This window comes from Dermacentor albipictus, chromosome 3 (genome assembly GCF_038994185.2).
Source record: "Dermacentor albipictus isolate Rhodes 1998 colony chromosome 3, USDA_Dalb.pri_finalv2, whole genome shotgun sequence".
NCBI classification, from domain to species: domain Eukaryota; kingdom Metazoa; phylum Arthropoda; class Arachnida; order Ixodida; family Ixodidae; genus Dermacentor; species Dermacentor albipictus.
In genome coordinates this window covers 30960869-30982178 of record NC_091823.1, presented here as the reverse complement: position 1 = coordinate 30982178, position 21310 = coordinate 30960869, and the positions used below count along the sequence as shown (strand labels likewise).

Here is a 21310-nt window from a genome sequence, read left to right as displayed (position 1 = left end):
CTTGCCGCCACACTCACAACCTCCACATTATGTGTTCGTTGCACTACCAAATGTACTACAGCAATGGCTATCAATCCATCTATTAACTTAGGTATTTTTACTTGACCTAGCTGTGGGAGTGTTAGCCAGCGCCACTTAGAGCCATAGTGGGCAGACACCCTAGTTAGTGGACGGATTCATGGCCCCTGAGATCGCATGCTGGCAAATTTTGCTCCGGCTGTCCCAATCGACGCGCTCCCCAGAAAAAGAAATGTGATGTGGCGCGCACGCCCGGCTGCCATTGGATGGCGCAGTGAGCCGAGGGCTCCGGAGCGAAAATTACCACGCGACTGGCTGCTCGAGGCACTCTATGTGTATCTGTGGGCTTTTCTTCTCTGCTTCGAAAAACACTTATGTAGCACGTATTAAGCTATATCAGAAAGCTATATCAGGAGTTTTTCACTTTGCTGTACAATTTTCTCATTGACACTTTTCATCTTATTATAGTATGTATTTGAGAAGCTGAATAATTATTACGACTAATTATGTAATTAGGCGGAATGCAAGAAATAATCTCAGTATCTCTAAGCGACGGCAAACAACATTACCTTGGTTTGCTCCAGCTATGTGGCATTTACACATTTTTAACGTTTGGATCAAGTTACGTGGGACATCCTACATATGTACGAAATTTGCGGATTACTGTTGTATTAAAATATTCAGAAAATGTGTCAGTGCGATTTATCTTTGTCACTGACAGGTCTGATTATCAATCATATATGAGGAATGCTTACAGACAGTGTTGACAAACTTTCTTGAAGAGTGTCGTTTCCTGTATCGATTTCTGAAATAATACATATCCCACGTTTTTGCAGCTATTATTATGACTACAGAAACAAGCTCCTAGAATTATGATGCATTCAAAATACACAGACCTATCAAATCACTAACTATCAAATCTGTCAACACACTACAAGTAGAATTAATGCATGTTTTCGTGTCTCCATCCCCTTTGCACATTAGTTACAATGAGTAGTTGGCATAATTCACCATGAAGAGGAGTTTAATTACCCTATATCGTATAGTGCCTTCATCACACTCAAAAAGAGCACAAGGGCTGTAACAACTGATATTTAATCCACCTAGATGCCAAAATAATTGCAATGAAAGGCCACTTGAATTTTGTGGTGCTCTCGTGTGGAATGAAATTCCCAGTAATATCAAGTTCAGTAAGGATTTTGGGCGATCATCTCGGCATAATCTATTAGACCTCTAAAAAACTAGGAAACTACTTAACAAAGTAAAAATTAAAATTTTTCACTTAGCGCACATCTTGAACATTTCTGTTTTGGTGCGATGTCTGAGTTTGTGGTTTCCTCACAGGATGTCCACATATTTGATGTGCATGGGATGTCTATCCCCGCCCTTTCACAGTTTTGTTTGCCTATTTTGCCATAAATCCCTCACTAGCCTTGTGGATATGGGTAGACACTTGTATGTTCTGATATTGTGCAAGAATAAGTAATACCAAACTATGAAGTAAAAGTGAGACAGAAATGTTGCTAAAATTCTTGCTAGGGCTGTCAAGAGGATTTTTTTTTTTTAACGTAGGCATTCTACAACACCATATTATAGGCTAACACGACATGGATCCTTTACCTAATAGCTTCATGTTTGTCTACTGTGTATGCAGGTGACGATAAAACAGTGAATCTAACAGCAGGTTGTAGAGGGCTCTTACCTTACAAATATGCTAACATATTTTGATAATGGATGACGACCACTTAAATTCAGCGTTTTTCTTCAGATTGGAAGATTAGAAATACAACACGATTCAGGAGAACACAAATTAACCTAGCTTTTCCAGCACAATAACGCACTTAGTTGACATTATTCCTTTTTTTCTTGTTCATGAGCATTCATGACTGAACTAAATTCTGCGGAACGTACTTGGCCACTTGTTAACACGGCGATGACAATTACCTGAGATTTGTACAGGTTAAATACTATGCTTCCGCCCTTGATCTACCTGGAAACCGCAGTGACGTTCTGATTGGTCAGAAAGCCACAAGAAACGGAAGTGATGTGTTCAGATTTATGTCAATGAACTCAGCTACTTCAATATCTACACCTTTCTATACAGCTGATCGGTCTTATCCACCTCCTGTGTTCTAAATATGAACATCCAATTTGATCCAATTGGATTTTGTCAATTAATTTACTCCTATGCTTGCGAACGTCCACCAATTGACTGCGTTTAGTAATATCTCAGAACCCTAAGTGTTTACACCCATTCAAATCAGTTTTTTAAAGAATGGAAACAACATGAATTTTGTGAGTGCTATGTGTCGAGAATCAAAACAATGCAAAGACTACCACAGTGAAGGCAACCATTGCTTCGTCGTGCACGGAGCCTATGCGTCGTGCAGCATGTCAAGGCCACTTACATGTAGTTTTTTAATAATAAAGTGCGTACTACTATAAGAAATTCTTGAAGCAAATTTCCCACCTTTGAAGTCACTAAAATGTCGCCAATTGTTCATTCTAGCTGCTAAAAATTGCCGTTGCTAAGTAGAAAACTGCCGCTAAACAGAAAAGAAAGTAGCTAAATCTAGCGACAAAATTGCTAAGATGGCAACACTGATTATTACAGACCTGTAAATTATCAAAACCAATGCTGATTTTCTGTTTTCAGAGGTGGTTATGTTAGACGTGGCCTCAACTGTTATGTTGGATTTACCAGTGTGCAGCCAACAGTGCCAGTTTCAAAAGTGTGGGGGAAAGGGGGGGGAGGCAAATGGCCTATTTTGTCACCCCACTTCTGACAGTGGGGGGATGGAGGGCAAGTGACCCCCCCCCCTACCCCCCTCCCAAGGATATGCCTATGATCCGGGCCTGTATTTACAAGAAACCCTAAGCACCTATGTAAAAGCTACATGTGCACAATGCTTTGTAAAAAGGGGACTTCCCAGAACACATTACATTGAACATTAAAGACTTGCGAAATTTTCTCAAGCATACTGAGGGTTGAAAGGTGGTAAAGTTGCAAGGCAATGCCCAGGCTGTGATAGATGCCATAGCGAGTCGCTCTAGATTTATTTTGGCCACGTAGGGTTCTTTAATATCCACAAATATAGAAGAACCGTTTGCATTCCATCCCCATCAGCACACAGCCACTGTAGATGGAATCAAGCGCGTAACATCATGCTTTGCAGAAGAAAATCATTGCCACTAAAATGTGAGTAAGTAATATGTTTCAAGCAAGAAGCTCTACACAGTGCTTAAGCGCTTCATTTCTTAAGATCAAAACATTTTAATTGCATAATTAAATCAAAGATTATCAAAGACAAGGTTTGAGCAAGCAGACGTACCATGTTTCATATACTCCGCTACAATAAATATAGGACGGTGCTTGCTGCAGACACCATACAGCTGAACCAAATTGGGGTGTTGTAGCTTCCTGAAATTACAAAAACAGCGGTGCAATGAAAACAGATAAGTGGAACACCAAGCAAGCAGTGAGTAATGCAAGTTTACTGCAGCCAAGTCTAAAGTTCAGTCACAAAAGTTGTCTGATTACTAAACATTACAGACTGATAGTAAAGATTTTTTTCTAGAAGGTTGTGGTGCCGCTATACACAGATAAAAGCATAGGCTATAGACTTACTTTCATGAAAGTTATGTATTTACAAAAAGCTACTATGATGACCAGTTAAGAGACCTTTCAGCTTTTAACTTCACAAGTGCACTGAAAGGGCTGAGATGGACAAGACCAACTAATAAGTACTGACCTAATAAGTAGCGACACCTAATAAGCAAAGCTTCCTCATCTCGCATGTTTTCACAAACTGACCCGCTCATTAATTGTTACTGTACTTTGAGTTTTCAATTAATTCTATCTCGTCCTGTCATCTGCTAACCTCCTAGTTAACTCAGATTTACCCTGGAAAGGCGCTGATCAATGGTTTGATACCCAGACTAGGACAGGTTCTCTTTTTTTTTAACTGAAAAGCTTTTTTTCCAAAAAACCTACACAGGTTTCCTTTGTAGCCTTCACCCTACTCTCATGCAGATAACAATTTCTCCCTGAAATTATTACAACACACGTCGCTGCAGTTACATTGATTTCAATGAAATCATTCATGTCTGTCTACCACATGCACACCTTAAAGCTGTCTTCAAACACTTCATACGAAACATCCTAAAGTCACAGTTTGAAGGGGGGGGGGGTCCAATTACAGAAGTTTAGATCTGTATCTTCGTGCCAGGAGCATGCACTTTCAATTTACCAGGACAGAGGCCAACTCCTAGCTGCTAATCTTGACCTAAGCACATGCCACTGGGTACTTACGTCATAAGCTTTGCCTCTTCGATAAAGTCATCCTCAGACATGGTACCTTCCTTCATCATTTTCACAGCCACGTCCCGACATCCCCTCCACTTTCCTCGACGCACCACCTGTTTGCACATACGCATGAGCATATAGATACTTAACATGGTAATTTGGCCAACCGTAAGTTTTTTTCTTTCAACTATGCCATACACAATTAAGAAACTCATGTCTGCCTGGCTAAGTTGTGCAACAAAGTCAAGATTTAAAGTTGTCCCAGAACTCGAAATATAAGATGAATTATTTCACTACGAGAGCACATCGAAGAATAAATCATTGTACTAGCAGGCATGTCTCCAAGCAGTACATGCTACGTTAAAGCAATCTTTTCTTTATTTCTTTTTTCAAAATTAGTGCGTTTACTCAGTACTTGGTGAATTAATATCATAACATAAAATTTGCATGGGCGTAGGAAAGCTAGAGAAAAAAAGAAGAGTCTAGCAGTAGATGTTTTTTACACAGCAGTAAAACAGCCTAGCTTACATAGCTTTTAGGCTTTCAGTGATAACTATGTCTATAGTACATGCCCATCCTCGAAAGCATGCATTAAAAAATAAGTGAAGGGGTTTCTTACACCAAACTGCCCACTTCCAAGTTCTTCCAGAAGAGTCAGCTCGGACGGATCGATTTCCCATTTGTCTGCAGACAACAATAAACACAAGTTTTCCACTGCTAGTTCCACACACAACTCCAACAAGTTTTCTTGAACTTGACCCTCACAACACCGGTGTTGCAAACCACACGCTAAATCAATTCACAGTGCGATTCTCATTCTTCATATGAAGAGCACGACATTGTCAAGGGTCCCATATATTGGACAAACAAAAAAATGTGAGCGATTGTCAATGTCTTAGAAGATATTTTCAAAGATATTCACATATGCTTCCTGTACTCCTTGATTACGTAATGCCGCTACGACTGCTGGTATCTCTGCTGAATCCAATGCCGTTTCATAATCTATAAAATCTATATGGAGGGGTTGATTGTACTCTGTAGATTTCTCGATTAATGACATGAATGTGATCCATTGTAGAGTATCCCTACTTGAAGCCAGCCTGTTCTCTTGGTTGACTGAAGACAAGTGTTGCCCTTGTTCTATTGGAAATTATCTTGGTGAATATTTTATACAATACTGAAAGTAAGCTACTGGGCCTATAGTTTTTCAATTCTTTAACATCTCCCTTTTCGTGGAGTAGTATAATGTTGGCAATCTTCCAGTTTTCTGAAACCGTTAAAGTCGAGAAACATTTCATTAAAGGGCCACAACCTTTACAAGCACAATATCTCCTCCATTTTTTATTAAATCGACTGTTATTCCATCTTCTCCTGCCGCTTTTTCCTGTTTCGTGTTTTGCAAGGCCCTTCTGACATCATCGCTAGTTATAGAAGGAGCCTCTGTACCCTATTCATTACTAGTTCGAATGGAGGTAGCGTGGCTGCTCTGGGTGCTGCACAGGTCAGTATAGAATTCTTCTGGTTCTTTTACTATATCATCAAAATTGACGTTGACATTACCCTGCTCACCTACCACTGCATACGTCTTTCCCTGTTCTATGCTAAGTTTTCTTCTCGCTGATTTCATGCTGCAGCCATATTTTACTACTTTCTCAATTTTTCTGACATTATGATTTCGAATATTGCTTACTTCTTGTTTTTCATCTTTGATAGCTCAGCAAACTCTATCTGATCTCTTGAGTTTGACACTTTCATGCATTGTTGTTTCTTTAGTAGGTCCTTTGTTACTTGGAAGAGCTCACCCACTGGTCACCTTGGTGCCTTACCTCACACATCAGCTGCTCCTTCTGAATTCAGCCTAGTTAGTTTGATTCATTACCTCTATGTTATCTTGACCTCCCTGTTCTAAAGCTGCATATTTGTTTGCAAGCAGCTGTCGGAATTTGTCTGCTTTTACCCTTACTACATCTAGGTTGGTCTGTTTATTTCTTTATTTATTTTGCTCTTTCTCTCTTAAAATTGAGAGCAATCTAGACCCCAATAACCTGTGATCACTGCCCTTTACTCTACCTAACGCTTTTACATCCTGCACTATGATCAGGTCTGCAGAGTGTACGAAATCTATTTCATTTCATGTTTCTCCATTAGTGCTTCTCCATGTCCACTTTCTGCTGCACTTTCTACTTTCTGCACTTTCTGAACAATGTATTCGTCACTCCTTTGAGCTGCAGGGTGCCAAATACTTTTTAATGACATTAGCAAGGACGCACATATCGCCTGGATAGCCGTTTCTATACAACAATGCAGATGTCAAGAATGTGTGTCTCAAACAGACAACAAATAAGAAAGGATGACCAACCATGGCCGAGGCCAGCAGTGGGAACTGTGCGGCGCAGCTGCGTGGGCCAGTGGCGCAACCTAGTGGCCAGACCTCCGCTGTCGTGGCGATGGTATCGCACCAGGTCCTCAAGGGAGGGAAAACTGCGTCGTTCGGAGAGGTATAGGTGGCCGCCAGCGCTGCTCTTGATGTGGTAGTGCTTCACTTGGAACACACCGTTGGGACTGCATGAGCAGAGAGCGTGGCACAATTGTCTTAAAATAAGATTACTAGGCTCAATTAATGCAAGGTTAAGCTTAGTTCTCTTTGTAGCATATGTGACACCTCTGAACCATAAACATGTCAGGTGTCAAGGGTTATAGAAATTAGTGCCTTTTTTGAGCAATATGAAGTAATTTTCAGTGTTACATTGATATATTGCCACACGTAGATTGTTTTATTTTATTGACAGTGACCGTTTTTCACCAGAATGTGAAGTTAACACTCAGCACAAGAAATGCATAATGTATCTGAAATTTCTTGAATGTTGTTGCCTATTCTATAGCAAAAGAGTCTTGTCTAATCAGGTTTCAAGTGCAACGTGCATAGCGTTGTACATTCTTGGAAGTATGCAAGCAGCAGCGATTACTCTGGAACGTATGACAAGACGTGTATAAATAAGAGACAAACTTGACCCACAGATTTCCTATTCAACGACTGACTGCCATTATCATTGCGATTTGAATGTTGCTTCTTTTTCTCGACAGAAGTCAGCCCAACAAAGAGCTAAATACTCAGCTCACACTTTTGGCAGTGTAATTCTTTACCACCGCTGCAACGTGATAATCTAACCAAACCAAACTTTCCAGATACATATACCTAGTAATGCACATCCCCACTGGACAATTGCTGTCACTGTCACAATTACAGAAGCTATGGTGAACATTCACTCGTTGCTGACTCACAAGCTGGGCAGATGACCAAAATTTCACTTGTAGATGGCATTATTCTAACGACAGCATAACTACACAGTCTAGTTAACCCTGTTGTTCCTCTTATTTTCCCTTCCAGAAACTGAAAAATATTCAGTATTTCAATCTCACCAAAAGTGTTGATTTTAGAATGCCAATAGTTACTGCATGGAAAATGAAGAATCTATCTTTACTAATATCTTTAATTATTTCAGCTTACCTGTTTGCTAGGAGTGACAGTGTGAAAAGGCCGTGGGTGGACGAATTGCGGATCACAAAGGCTCCTTCCTTAGTTTCCTGGCGCAAGATTTGTTCGGCCCGCTGTCTGGACATGTCTCCCGCGTACCACCTGCCATAGGCGAGATGAATTTACTCAAAAAAAAAAAAAAAAAGGAATGGCTGCAGCTTGAGCTACTGCATTTAGCCTGTCTTGACAATTGAAGGCCTTATCAATTGATTACAAGAACTGACACCTTAACGAACCAGAGAGAAACAGATCTCTTTTGAAGTTACGTCATGCAAAATAAAAGCAGGGTTGCACCACTCACTCGTGCTGCCACAGGCCGGCCTTCTCTTCCACATAGTTGCTCGGAATAAAGCCCACAGCCCTGTATGTTGAAAGTGACAAGCCAGGCAGAACAGCATATGTCTCATTAAAAGATTGGGGGAAAATGCTCACACATCAAAAAAAGAAAAAAAAAAGAAAAAAACAGACAACCCCTAATGAGAGATGAAGTTGACGTCGTGGAGAAAGAAAGAAAAAAGCCGAGGATAAGTTCCAACAATCTCAGACGCATTGCAAAAAGTGTGGCAGAAGTCACTACGTGTAAATTTAGGCTTCAGTCTCGTCTATGGATCAGATAGCAACGATTGCTAGGGGAGGCTGGTTGCTCTCTGCAGCTGGCATGATCCTGGCCGACACAGAGCAAAGTGCATAGAAAGTGCACTCAGCTCCGAGATGATGACGGAAAGGCCCATATAAAGAAGGTGAAGCTGCCTCATAAGTTGGAGGTGCCAATGCAGGGAGGTTTCGCAGAGAGCGATAACAGGGCCTTTTCTCAGATTTTTGTTCCTTCTTTCATGGTTGAGATAAATTTTTTTTTTCAGGAATATTGTTTCTGAATATTTGCTTGAAGAACAATGGTTGAATACTATTACATTTACACAAGCAAAAGATTTAGCATAATATTTCTGACAGAAAAAGACAGTGAAAAAAAACTAATGAAGTGATAAACTCCAAAATCTACATACTTGGCCACATGCAGGTATCCATGAATGCCTACTGCCAACATTAAAGAAGGAAATGAATCCTAATAGTCTAGCATCGAGCATGTATCAGTCTCATATCTTAACACAAAACAGCCGATAAGCACTTGCCATGCCATCGGAGTGTCCTAAACTAACTCCTGGTTCATTTTTCTAACTTCATAATTTTTTCTGATGATTTAAGTTTCGTGCAGTAGTCTACTTAAAATTCTGGTGCCATTACGAAAGTTTGCATTGACACTCTTTTAAGTAAGCACATGCGATGCAATCACTACTTCAGGTTTGCAATTTTCAAAGCATATAGTATTTATGCTAAAACATGAACACATCCTGCACAGCATGTCTGAAACAGAAGCAATCAGCATTATCAATTGTTCTAAAAATTTTAAACAAAAAACTTACATAGCTTTTCTTTATTACACTCTGCAGTACTAAAAAAGAACAAAAGCTATTTCATGCTGCCTTCTGCAAGAAAGTTAGGAACTCAAAGTGTGTTTCCATATATTTAATATTCATGCTTACATGCCATGTAAAACAAAAGTATAAAAGCTATAAAAAAATGCACTATAGCTTTAGAAAGAGCATAGAGAAGCTGACTTCTTGCTTGGCTTCAATAACGCATACTTTCTTAACAGCAAAAACAATGGAGGGAGTTTTAGTAGCTTTTCTTCCCTGAATAGAGCACATATACATGAATCAATCTAGTATATTTTTTAAGAAGGGCAACATTAGGTTTTGATCTAAAGGACAATAAAGCATGCAAATGAATTTTCATGCCCTCATCACAATTGTTTTATCATATGTAACTAATACTTAAAAGGAAGTTGTATCGCCTACTACAAGAAATCACAACAATAGTCACCCTCTCGTGCTTGATTCTCTCTTGTTTTTACTCCCCAACCTGCATTAAGCAAGCTTTACTAAAAAATGTTTTCTACCAAGAACCATAGAATTCAGCCTCACACTTACGGATCCTTTTTCTGCATGGAGCAGAGGAAAAAAAATCAGAAAGAGAGCAAAAGCAGGCACATGAGAAGCAAGCAATCATAAAAATAAAAGATGCTAAGCATCACAAGAGAATGCACAGGGGAAAAGAAGGCCATCTTACCCATTTTTGTCTTTAACCTGCCACCAGTGCTCTCCAGTATCGTCTAGCACAATGTATTCTTTGCCCTGGAAGACATTTTCGGTTAGTTCAGGCAAAAATTGCACCACAAAAAAATGATTACAGCATACGCGTGCATATGAACTGCGTCCATTCTATCATTTGAAAAGTGTCTCAACAAGTCATCTAAGGTTACAACAGATGTTGAACCTGTCTTTCTTTCTTCTTTTAAGAGCAAGACTATGTAATCTAGATGCATAACAGTTGAAAGAATTAACAGGTCACTTACAGCTTCTAATGAAAGATCTCCTTTTTCGATGGCTTGGAATGAATACAGTGCTGTCACCAATTTTGTAGCAACAGTGCCCTGACAAAAGGGGAGAGAACAGCAGTAAATAATTAGAGTACTTGCTCATGCTGTACCATCTCTTAAGGAAAAGGAACTAGACACACACAAGCAATGTCACAAAGGCAACACAATGTTTAAAGCAATCTGCAACATGCGAGCTAACAGCACAGCATACAAACCTTGATAGGCAATATGTCCTTGGTCCTTGCAGGTACAGGGTCCCCACACGTGATGCTACCTGCACAAACATGTAGAAAAGCTATTACGAAAAACTACAAACAATGCAGTTTGCAGATACGCTAGAAATCGACTCGTATTCACGAAAATCTTTTGACAGCGCACACTAGTTTGCAGTGCAAGGACTGCTTCCAAGAGTAATTTGTACAATTAGTCTACAAGAACCGAAATGCAAATTTCATGTCATTCAAAGCAGCGGAGCAGGTGGAAGTATGCAAGTTGCCTTAACAGTAAACAATAATGTAGGAAAGCATCAAGTAATTTACGTGACACAGTGTCCCCTGAAATCAGGCATGTGTGTGTAATACATGCCCACAGAATGCCTGATCCATGAACTTGCCCAGCTCACCCCCTCACCCCACTTTGAATAAATTACTTTATTTCCAATGAAAATAATTCTGTGATGGGGGTTCTGAGTGAAAAGTTGTGCATAGGCAACTTGACCAGACCAAAAGCCCATCAAAGGCAACAGAAGGCAGCAAGCATTCACATGTGAGTATACAGGTATGTATGAGACAATTTGCAAAAATGTACGTACAAACAGGAAATAGCACATTTGAATAATGAGAGCACAAGTAGACTGCGTGCACAAAGAAATATAGAATTTACACATGAGCAGTATAGATTATTTAAAGCATTGTTATTATACAAGAACAAAAAATAATAAAAACATTGAATCGTAACATAGCACTACAATCAGTACAGCACAAACTTGAAAAAACAGTCATATACAGCACAGAATATGCACAAGAGCAATAGAAAATAAAAAGAATTAGTTGGACTGGAATTAGTTTTGCAAGCTCCATAAGGACAGAAAATCTATTTTTCTTAAGGCAATGTTCTTGAGTAAAGTCAGAAGTGTGTGTCGAAGCATTTGTAGACCATTCGTTCTTGAGTGTGGAATGTTCCATTTTTAAGGTGTCCTTGTGTCATAGGCTGCAACATGCTTATGTAGACAAGCTATACTTCAAATACCATTTACCGTGTGCTTGAGCTCCTTGTGACATGTCAATGCCAAACCGTATTAAAAGAGATTTTGAAATCTAAGTAGTTTAAGTGTTGTAAACTGTGGCTGAGTAGGAGCATCGAACGGCTTATTATATATCATGCGAATTATTTTTTTTCTGCAATATAGTGAGACAGTGTATATTAGGTTTAGATTCCGTGCCCCATACTAGATAGCAGTAATTTAAATTACTTAAGAATAAAGCATTGCAAATAAGTAGTTTTATTTGGCATGGAAGATATTTAAGGCAGTATACTGCTGTCCTTGCTGTCCATATGCTTAATGCAAAGGGCCCATCACTTCCGAGGCTATCGCCCTCCAAGCATGCTACTTAGCTAGCTAAGTGGAAGGAGACCTGACAAATACCAAATTGTGACTGTGGACACTTCCTATCGACATTATTTTCATGTCACACCATTGCCTAGTGAAGGGGAAGTAGAAGCTCAACTGAAACAATATGATGTCAATAAGTGGCACAGGTGCTGGCAGTTACATTCAATCCTTTCTGTGCCAACTACTTTTATCTTTTTCAGGAAACCACTAAAATTTTTATGACCGATTCATTATGAGTAGATTTTAATATTGCAATACCGGCAGTTCATTTGTGACTTTCTGTTGTCCTTTACTGACAATCGTTAGTTAAGTTTTTGAGTTGCATAGGCAAGGCCTCAAAAACAGTCTGTATATATGAGAGGCGTGATTATATTTTAGAACAGAAGTCCAGCGTATTTTTTTTATCCTCCATGCGATGCGTTATTGGTGGCATGGTGTGGAAAGGAAATTGCAGGAGCCAGCGGCAAAGCATTTTTGTCGCACCATGTGCATGCAAGAAAGGTTGACAGAGGCTCTAAAATCTTCCTTGCAATTGTTAGTACTAAGCTGAAGCTTAAAGGACAACTTACTAGAGCTATCCTAGTTTTATTTTTTTTATATGAAGTGAAGAAACATTTAGAGATACCATGAATCCAGCATTGAAAAGGTGGCCCTCATCACTGAAGCCACCTTACTTCACACCGCCACTTTTAAAACACAGGGGATCCAGACTTTCACTTCATTTTTGCTAACTGTGCCCTCAAAAAATTTAGTTTTTTTTGAGAAGATGGTGGCATTTGCTAGAGCAGCATTCACGCCAAAATGATAAAATGAGTGCCACTTGTCTGTGTCACACAGTACACGAAAGGAAATCCCTGGACCAGTGAGACTGCCACTGGCATATTTTGGAGGCAATGCCTGGATGAGTGAGGCTCATATTTGGCTTGGAAAGAATTAACAACCATTGCAACCACGAAGAACCATGCTAAAGGTTATGTCAAAGTCAGGCGACGATATCACCACTGTGACAGATTGGTAATGCAAATTAATGAATTAATGCAATCAACAAATGACTGGATGCAAAGCTCACCCCTGGAGTTAAGGGACTCCGCACTGTGTGGCGCGGTGACCAAAGTGCTTCGGCATCCGGGGGCACCACGAGATCCGCGGCCACAGCAGCCCCAGCGACCACCAGACCAGACACCCGAGTGGAATTTGTCAGCCAGCTGCTCATTGTTTACACACACTGAAAATGTAGCAGTAAGTCAGAGACTCAATTCCGTGCAACTACACTGATACGCCTGGAGTACATTTTCCATACAACACAAACAACAACTTATACTACTAATGTATGTGTCAGCAAGATAAGTCACTGGTAAAATATACCAAATGAAACATGTCAGAGAATCAAGCAAGGCTGGCAACTACAGGGTTGATTTACAAATGGACTGCAATCAAGAGATACTAATTCTGCAAATGCCCACACCTAACAGATCGGTACGACACCATTGTTGATGCATTACATAATGCCATTTTAGCCTGCGATGCATCCAATCAAGTAAGCTCAGTCACACTCTGCAAGAATCAACTTTAATAACAGTCACACTGAAAAAAATTAATAAAATCAGGATATGAATAGAAAAGCCAATTGTCGTTTACATACATATTTCATTTTTTCAGAGCACTTGTACTGCACCTGGTATTAGTGCAGCACTGCATAAATAATTCATAGCAAAATAAGCAAACACAGATGTTGGCAGTCCCCTGCCACCAGCTAGCTTATTTTAAAGTGTGAACAGAATTGTTTGGTGTGGTGTGTAACATTAACCGCACTCAAAATGAGGCCTTGAAGAAATGGAGAAAAATGAAATAATGGAAGCAGTACAGGTGTCCAACATATTCAACCCAGTACTGAATTTCTCGCAGGCTTTTTCTTTCCCTATGAGGGTCAGCACCATACTTTGCTTTAACTTCTAAACTATGAGGATATAAAGACTGCAACAAGTCACCATGTGAGCGTGATACATTTTTTTCTTTTCCTTTGTCTGGTTGGTGCCGACCTTTTTGATGCATGAATTTAGGCACAAGCATATACTGATGAAACAAAAAGTAGTTCTTACATACAAGTGGTGAAACAACATTCTTACATTTTCTTAAAGCGATTATCCATTCTTCGCGTTGTGCTTCTGATGATGCCACAATGTACATAAGACGATCTTTGTAGCCGATCTAAGCAGGAGACAAAGGAGCAAAAATAAATTACGTCATTATTTCGGATAATAGGCATTCTGTAAATTTATGAGTAACAAAGCTTTGATAGAAGCAGGAGACATGCCTGAAATGCTTTCTCGCGTTCAAGCGCTCCATCATCAACACGCTCAACAAGTCGCACTGTACGCAGATCCAGGCGTCCTTTTTCTTTGCCCTGCCGTATAACAAAGGAAATCATTACATGGCTTAGAAACAGTGCTTCTTTTACTTGTTTGGCACAGCAATGCGGGAAACTGCAGACCAGTAATGCTAACAATATACATGTCCTATGTGGAAAGCTTAGAGGAAGCCCTATAGTTCGTGGTCATCTACTGCCCTTTTAACATGTGTGCCATAATGAATACAATAAATATAATTAAGCAGCATATGCATAAAAACTCAACAAGACAGAGTCAAAGGTTAAGGCATGTAAAGAAACAAAAACTACTTGCATCTGGCTTTCCATCGTGATACCGCAGGCAGGTCTTGGTGAGCACAAACCAACGTGACTTGTAGTTCACAGATTTGAGGCGATTATTGCTTTGGGAACGCTTGAGCATAGGTGCCTGCAGCACTGCTTCTTCGTTTATGGATGCCATTTTCATCATAAGTATAATGGCCCTGCAAACTGGAAGCAATAGTAGCATGCGGTTAAGCAGTTGAGGGGGACTTCGTTATTGCCCTCTCGGACTTCGTTAAGCACACAACATTAACAACTTTCTACGATGAGCATGTGTTCACAAAGTTATGCTAAGGAGCTCGTTAGTAGTGCGAAAGTACCGTAGCATTATATAAGAAGACAGCAGTTTATAAATCCAGCTAGTATTGCAATACCAAAGAAAGCTGAGACTTCCCTGTTTTTGATAATAGCTGACAAACCTCCAATTGCATAGCATATATTTCTCAGGTGGTGCGTTTAATCTGCGACTGTGAGATTATGACCCGGTTCTTCGGCCAGTTGGTTTTTGTTCCCTGACGCATATTCCCCGTCCGCATAAGAACGCCCTCTTTCTTCTGAGCTAGATGCTCGTCCCTGCACGACAAGCGGTTCATGGGCGTTTCTGGATTTCGCCCGCCTCGTGGAATGCGCTTTGTCTTCCACTTTCGCTGCAAGTTTCGACGCCGGTACGTCCGGCTATGGTCCGGCAGAACAGCCGCTACGTGGTGCGGCAGATGCCACGCCAGACAGCAAGCAAAAAAACAGCAGAATAACCGGAAGCACGGTGTACAGGCGCGCGCTCGAGCAGTCCTTTCAGTAGTCGTGAAGTTCACAGTTTTCACCGAGGCCTCCTACACAAGAGACACAGCGCCAGGCAAGACGACACAACGCTTCGTGAATGCTACAATTTCGCGTTCTCCCAGCACGACAGGTAATTCCAGTGTGCCAGAGCCCTCCAGTCAACGTTACCGAAACCGTCGGTGATGTCACGACATCGCGACAGACCAAAACAAATCCGATTACCCTAATTTCTAAATAAAATGAGTCGCCGTTTATACATATTCGCTGGCCATAAACTATGCGAACTGAAAACGTAGAAACGGTGATTTCGGCCCACTAACATGACAAAATCAGTCAAAACAACTATACGAAATCACGAGTGAAGGATGCCCCCATCACTTGAATAGCGAAGCGACGCTAAAGGCCGCTACTCACCGCTGATTCGTGCGCTGGTGCCGATGTAAATCCCACACCTTGCATAGCGGACGCACTCACACAATGACACACGATACCCTGCACACGAAGCACTGGGCACATATTCCGAGTCCGCAGATCGCTACAAGGAACTTGCAGTAGCAGCCATCACGCTGTCTGCGGCTAGCTAGCTTAGCCCGTCTGACTGGTGGAGGAGACGGAGGAGACGCTGGCCTCCTTGCACTCTCTCAGAAAACGGAAATTCCTCGAAGTAAACGTAACAACTTCCTGTTACACTTTCTGGGAGCCGGCGGTGGTGTTCAAGGTGCTCATTTGTTTGGCAACTGCAGGTAGTACGATGTTGTTTCCGGCCATTTACTTTGTGCCGGTGTGCTTTCGTTGTGGCGCAAGTACTTAGGGCACGTAGGGAAATAGCGGGGCTGGGTCTGGCCGAACACGACGTGGCGGGTCGTGCTGCTGGTTTCGAGTTCACCCGTTGTTGTTATCTCTTCGGCAGCTTTTCCAAATTCTGAAGGAAAATTTACTTATGCACTTGTTTTATTCTTCTCCAGTATGAAGACTGTACTTATCACAGGAGCCTCAGGTCTGCTCGGAAGACCCCTCATTAGAGCTTTCCAGGCCGCGTCTTGGAACGTCACCGGTCTCGCCCACAGCAGAGCATCTGGAGAATTGCTTAGCGTGGACCTCACAGACGCACAGCTGACGGAAAAAATCGTGAAGGAGAAAAGGGTAACAGTGTTGTCGCATCACGTGCCTCACCCCGCTGTAGTTGCTCAGCTGTGTTCGTAAAATTAATTGGAACGATTGCATTCACTTCCAGCCAAATGTCATCGTTCATTCAGCTGCCCAGCGGTTTCCTGACAAGGTTGAGAAGGATTACGACGGCAGCTACGCGCTTAACGTCACTGCATCCAAAAATCTAGCAGCTTTAGCCGGTAAGTTTGCCGTGCACGCGCGCGCGTGTTGTAAAAGAAAGACGGAAAGTCGATGCAGCGGGTACATTTGACTTACAGATTCCGTAGGAGCAGCGTTCATCTTTATAAGTACAGATTATGTATTTGATGGACGGGACCCGCCCTACTCCGAAAGCGCCAAGCCCAACCCTTTGAACAAGTACGGCACGACGAAAGCAGAGGCTGAGCGAGCAGTGCTCTCTGCGAAACCAGGTCGGTTCCTGACCTAGCCGTGCACATAAAACTCAAGTCTAGCAAGCTACAAAAGAGTGTATTCGCAATTTCCATTCAACGTGCAGACGCAGTCGTGCTACGCGTGCCCGTGCTGTACGGGGGGGAGGAGTACGTCTCCGAGAGCGCCGTGTCGGTCTTGTGCGAGCTGCTGAACGACCGCTCGAAGCACGTGAAGGCGTCGGACTACGAGATCCGCTACCCTTCCCACACTGAGGACATTGCGTTCATCGTTGTCCAGCTTGCCGAGCGTCGACTTAAGGTATTATACTACATTCACGGAGACAGAGAAGGGGGATTTGGGCATCTCCGGCTTTTCATGCATTGAAGGCATGATCAGGAGCACCAGCATAAGTGCTGCGCCGTCTTTCATTGAAAACATTCCCAAGAAATGTCATTCATAACCTTTCACAAAGAATTAGACCACTGCGTCTGTCAAACACGTTCTACAAGGCGAGCGCAGTCTTATTTGTATTTGTCTGTGATGGTTGTGCGCAGAATCCGGGAGGCGATCCCGCAGCCGAGCACGCCGCATGCTTTTCGTGAACTCATTATTGTCTGTAGAGCGAATAATTGTGAGCGCTTGACCAAGCTGTGCACTGAGTCAGTGCACAGAGTGCACTCATTCCGCGCCAACGAGTGGCTGTGAGCTGCATTTTCTTTATTTTCGTAGTCTTCGGGACAGAGAAACTGAACAAAGAAGCCGCTGTGGCGCGTACGGACACGTCCATTCGCAAGTGCTCCCTGCCCAGATTGACGTCTGCCGTAGCTTCTACTCTATAGCGAGACCTGAACGGAATATTGATGGTCTCGACGCATGTAGATACATCGTTTCATTACGGTGCAGTTGTTTGAGAGTATATCTCAAAATTGAGAGGGTCTCGTTTTGATCCTGGCTTTTGCGTTTTTGTTTGATTGGTTAATTTGTTATAGTCATGCGTACCGTTGTCATAATTTGACTTTCTGCGCAACGCCCATACATAAAAATGTTCAATATGCACAGGCTGTCGTCATTGAATCGAACAAAATTCAATAATCGACACAGGCTTCTCACAAGCCTTCTTGTTGTGGGAAAGCCAGCTTTGAAGAACGCTGTGCAACAAGCTAAGGACGTACGCAAGGATAGCTTTTGAATCGTGTCGATCGAAAGTATATATGGTGCTGTACGTATGAGATTTCCCGTTGGAAAAGCCGAAATCCTGAAAGTACTTAATGCACAGCATATCTTACGTAAGCTGTGCATTATATCTGGTATATCTTACAAACAAGAGCTACGTGTGCCTCGTTTCTCGTTCATGAACGGGCATTGGGTGCATTCATAATTTTCATGGTGCACACGTGTTCGGAAAACCTCCTTGATTGCCCACTTATCGTTTACCACTGTCCTGCAGAAAGACGTACGTATACGAAGAATGGAAATGTGTGTCGATGCGTGCCTCAAGGAGGGAACAGGAGTTACCATGGACAGGGATGTTCCCGTCTGTCGTGGTTCTACGCTGCAATGTTTGCTGCCGTTATTCGGTTTTCAGTAACACCAAAATCACTTGCAAGTTTACCAGTCGCGTTACGCGAAATATGGCAGAGGCACGTCGTATTCACCGAGTTGTCAAGCTTTCGCGCTTTTGTTATGTTACTTTCTTACTGAATCGCTCACTCATGGTTGTTTGTGCTATACTATACGCACTCTAGCAGTCGGCCACGATCTCGGAGGCCTTACTGGCTTCTCCGATTTACATACAGCCGCAGGGTTAATTGACGCATCGCTTAAGGAGTGGTGCGCACGCTTCCAGGCTGCAGAAAGCCGCGACAAAGTTTTGATTACACTACTTCATATATATGTTGTACTGTGGGCATGATTCAAAAGCTGCTCCTGCATTGACCAGAAAGCATTCGTCGAAGTTGTCTTTTCCACAACACTACGATCTGTGTGGAGAAGCCCACTTCACTAATTTAATCCGTGCTAGCTGTGCGGACTAGCTGATCAGCGCAGGCGGTGACATGAATGATATAGCAGTAACTTAGATTTATATTAGATTATATTAACACTTTCTAATAATCCGCCACCACCGGTCGTCGATGTGATGCATCGCTAACTGCGTATCAACGTGTAGCGTGTCAACGGCAGTGTAGCCGTTTCGGACAACTGCGGATAGATGATCGAATTCTGGGGGAGACCTAGGTGAAAGGATTTTATTTTCAGCTTATTTGTTCACTTCGAGCCTGGTTTCGGTGAAGGCCTACACCCTGAATACCATTTCGAACAAAGAGTACGTAACAGCTGCAGCCGTAAAATACGGGGTATTTGCCTGTAGCGACATCCTCCTTTAGTGGTGTCTGTCGTCTGTATCAACTTGTTTTGCTGGTATAGAAGTTGCCAGAGAAGAGAACTCTGTATTCGAGCCGTTGTGCCGTCTTCGCTCATTCTGTTTGCTGCGTTATACTGCTACACAAAGGACAAAAAAAAGAAAAACCCCACTGACACACACATGCGCAGACTTTCAACTGTTTGTTATTCGCTAGCGCACGTCAAATATAAACAAGATATGGTGAATGAATATGAATAGGAAACATGAAATGAAAGACGGAAATGGAAGTAATCTACGGACATCCGATCTCACAATGACAAGTATGGCTTGATCTAACGCTCGTATATGAATTTAAAGGTTGCATGTTTCTCCCAACGCAGTTAACGCGGTGTGCTAACGCGGTTTCCGAGTCGTTAGCACATCTTCTCTGGCACTGGAAGACACAGAGAAACAGCATTTAAATGCATAGACGAGCGTTAGATCAAGCCATACTTGTCATTGTGAGATGAGATGTCCGTAGATTACTTCCACTTCCGTCTTTCATTTGATGTATACAGAGTGTCCCAGCTAACTTTAGCCAGAGTTGAAAAATATGCAAATGCCACATAGCTGGACAGAACAATTGGGTAATGTTTTTTGTCGCTTATAGATACTCAAGCTAATTTTCTTCATTACGTTTAATTAGATTGTGCAATTAATTAATCAACATCTCAATTATAATTAGATAAAAAGTGTCAATGAGAAAATTGTAGAGCGACATCAAAAAGCGACAGCAAACATTACCTTTGTTCTGTCCAGCTAGGTGGCATTTGCATATCTTTAAGCTATATGGCTAAAGTGCGCTGGGACATCCTATATATTATATATTTGCATATATTTGACGTGCCCTAGAGAAAAATAAACTAAATGTATGCGTACATGTGTGTCACTTTCTTTTTTCTCCTTTGTGTAACAGTATAGCGCAGTAAACAGAGCGATGTCGTACCAATTAGCCATAGCTGAAACCTTTACTGACAGTTTTCGGTGTTAACGCCGTCATCTTCATCATCGTGCGTCTTGCCGACTCAGGCTGCAGTTCTCTTCTATCTTTTTTTACTCGCATTTACTGCGATCACCTTGTAGTAGAAGCTTCCTCAGGATCCCCCTTCACGTTATCGCTACGTGCGCTCATTTACAGGACCGGAGCGTGAGCGGCGTGTACCAGTGGTGCGGCCTGGAGCCACTCACCAAGTACGCCATGGTGCGCGCCATCGGCCAGGCGCACGGGCTCAGCACCGACCACGTGTCGCCGGACGCCGAGCCGAGCAGCGGCGCCCCGAGGCCCCGGGACTGCCGCCTCGAGCACTCCAGGCTGCAGCAGTTGGGCATCGCCCGCCACACGCCGTTCGCCCAGGGCGTCGCCGGGTTTGCCAAGTTCCTCCAACCCGCCGCCGCCGGACAGCACCACGCGTGAAGCATACTGTTCGTGACCTCGCCGGCCTGTTTTTGTATCACTCGTGCTGTATTAGAGGAATGGACGCAATGCACTTTTGTGCGTTCGCGGGGCAATGGTGTGTGAGACGTCGACACCTTCAGTGCATCTGGTTACGAGAGCGCAGGCTGTTGTTATGCGTGGTGACTTCTGCCATGGTCTATCCATCGCTGCGGATGTCGGGCGTGTGTATCACTAAACGTGCTGTCTCGTCTGTTTCCTGCGGTGTAATATTTACTCTTTATTCTGTCACCTTTTATTCCCTTTCCCCAGCTCAGGGTAGCCAGCTGGTACTTACCCTGCGTGGCTAACCTCCCTGTCTTTCCTTCAATTTCCCCCCTCTCTCCGACTCTTTATACCGGTACGTTTTCATATGCAGTCGAATAATGTTCTTTGTGCGATTTTTGTGTACTGCGCTCTTTTATGCAAGCGATAGAGCTGATATGAATCGCGCATAAATTCCACGTTTCCGTAAGTATTGCGCCGAAAACGAATGGAATTATTTGACTGCATATGGAACGTCGTGGTCTGTGCGTAATTATGCAAATTACAAACCTT

General features: G+C 42.4%; 2 protein-coding genes across 4 annotated transcripts in view; one reads left to right on the top strand and one right to left on the bottom strand.

Annotated features, from left to right (window-relative positions):
- Btk (tyrosine-protein kinase Btk29A) overlaps positions 1–15969 on the bottom strand; it is a 29390-nt gene extending 13421 nt beyond the window's left edge. The window contains exons 1-14 of one of the 3 annotated variants that reach the window (XM_065441745.2): positions 15792–15969; positions 14590–14765; positions 14223–14312; positions 14035–14116; positions 12978–13133; positions 10512–10570; positions 10273–10350; positions 9987–10051; positions 8161–8220; positions 7833–7961; positions 6684–6886; positions 4944–5008; positions 4331–4437; positions 3351–3439 (exon numbers count right to left, since the gene is read on the bottom strand). In XM_065441745.2, coding sequence (XP_065297817.1) covers positions 3351–3439; positions 4331–4437; positions 4944–5008; positions 6684–6886; positions 7833–7961; positions 8161–8220; positions 9987–10051; positions 10273–10350; positions 10512–10570; positions 12978–13133; positions 14035–14116; positions 14223–14312; positions 14590–14745 — 1339 coding nt within the window. In that variant the 5' untranslated portion in view covers positions 14746–14765; positions 15792–15969. Of the gene's footprint in view, positions 1–3350; positions 3440–4330; positions 4438–4943; positions 5009–6683; positions 6887–7832; positions 7962–8160; positions 8221–9986; positions 10052–10272; positions 10351–10511; positions 10571–12977; positions 13134–14034; positions 14117–14222; positions 14313–14589; positions 14766–15016; positions 15201–15791 lie in introns of those variants that run through there. The other 2 variants (XM_065441747.2, XM_065441746.1) reach the window with 2 other exon arrangements.
- LOC135909706 (methionine adenosyltransferase 2 subunit beta-like) lies at positions 15363–21025 on the top strand. The gene is made up of 6 exons (XM_065441749.1): positions 15363–15507; positions 16343–16520; positions 16612–16726; positions 16805–16957; positions 17044–17237; positions 20459–21025. Exons 2-6 carry the CDS (start codon positions 16344–16346, stop codon positions 20732–20734), a joined length of 915 nt encoding a protein of 304 aa, XP_065297821.1. The 5' UTR covers positions 15363–15507; position 16343; the 3' UTR covers positions 20735–21025.
- Positions 21026–21310: the final 285 nt, after the last annotated feature.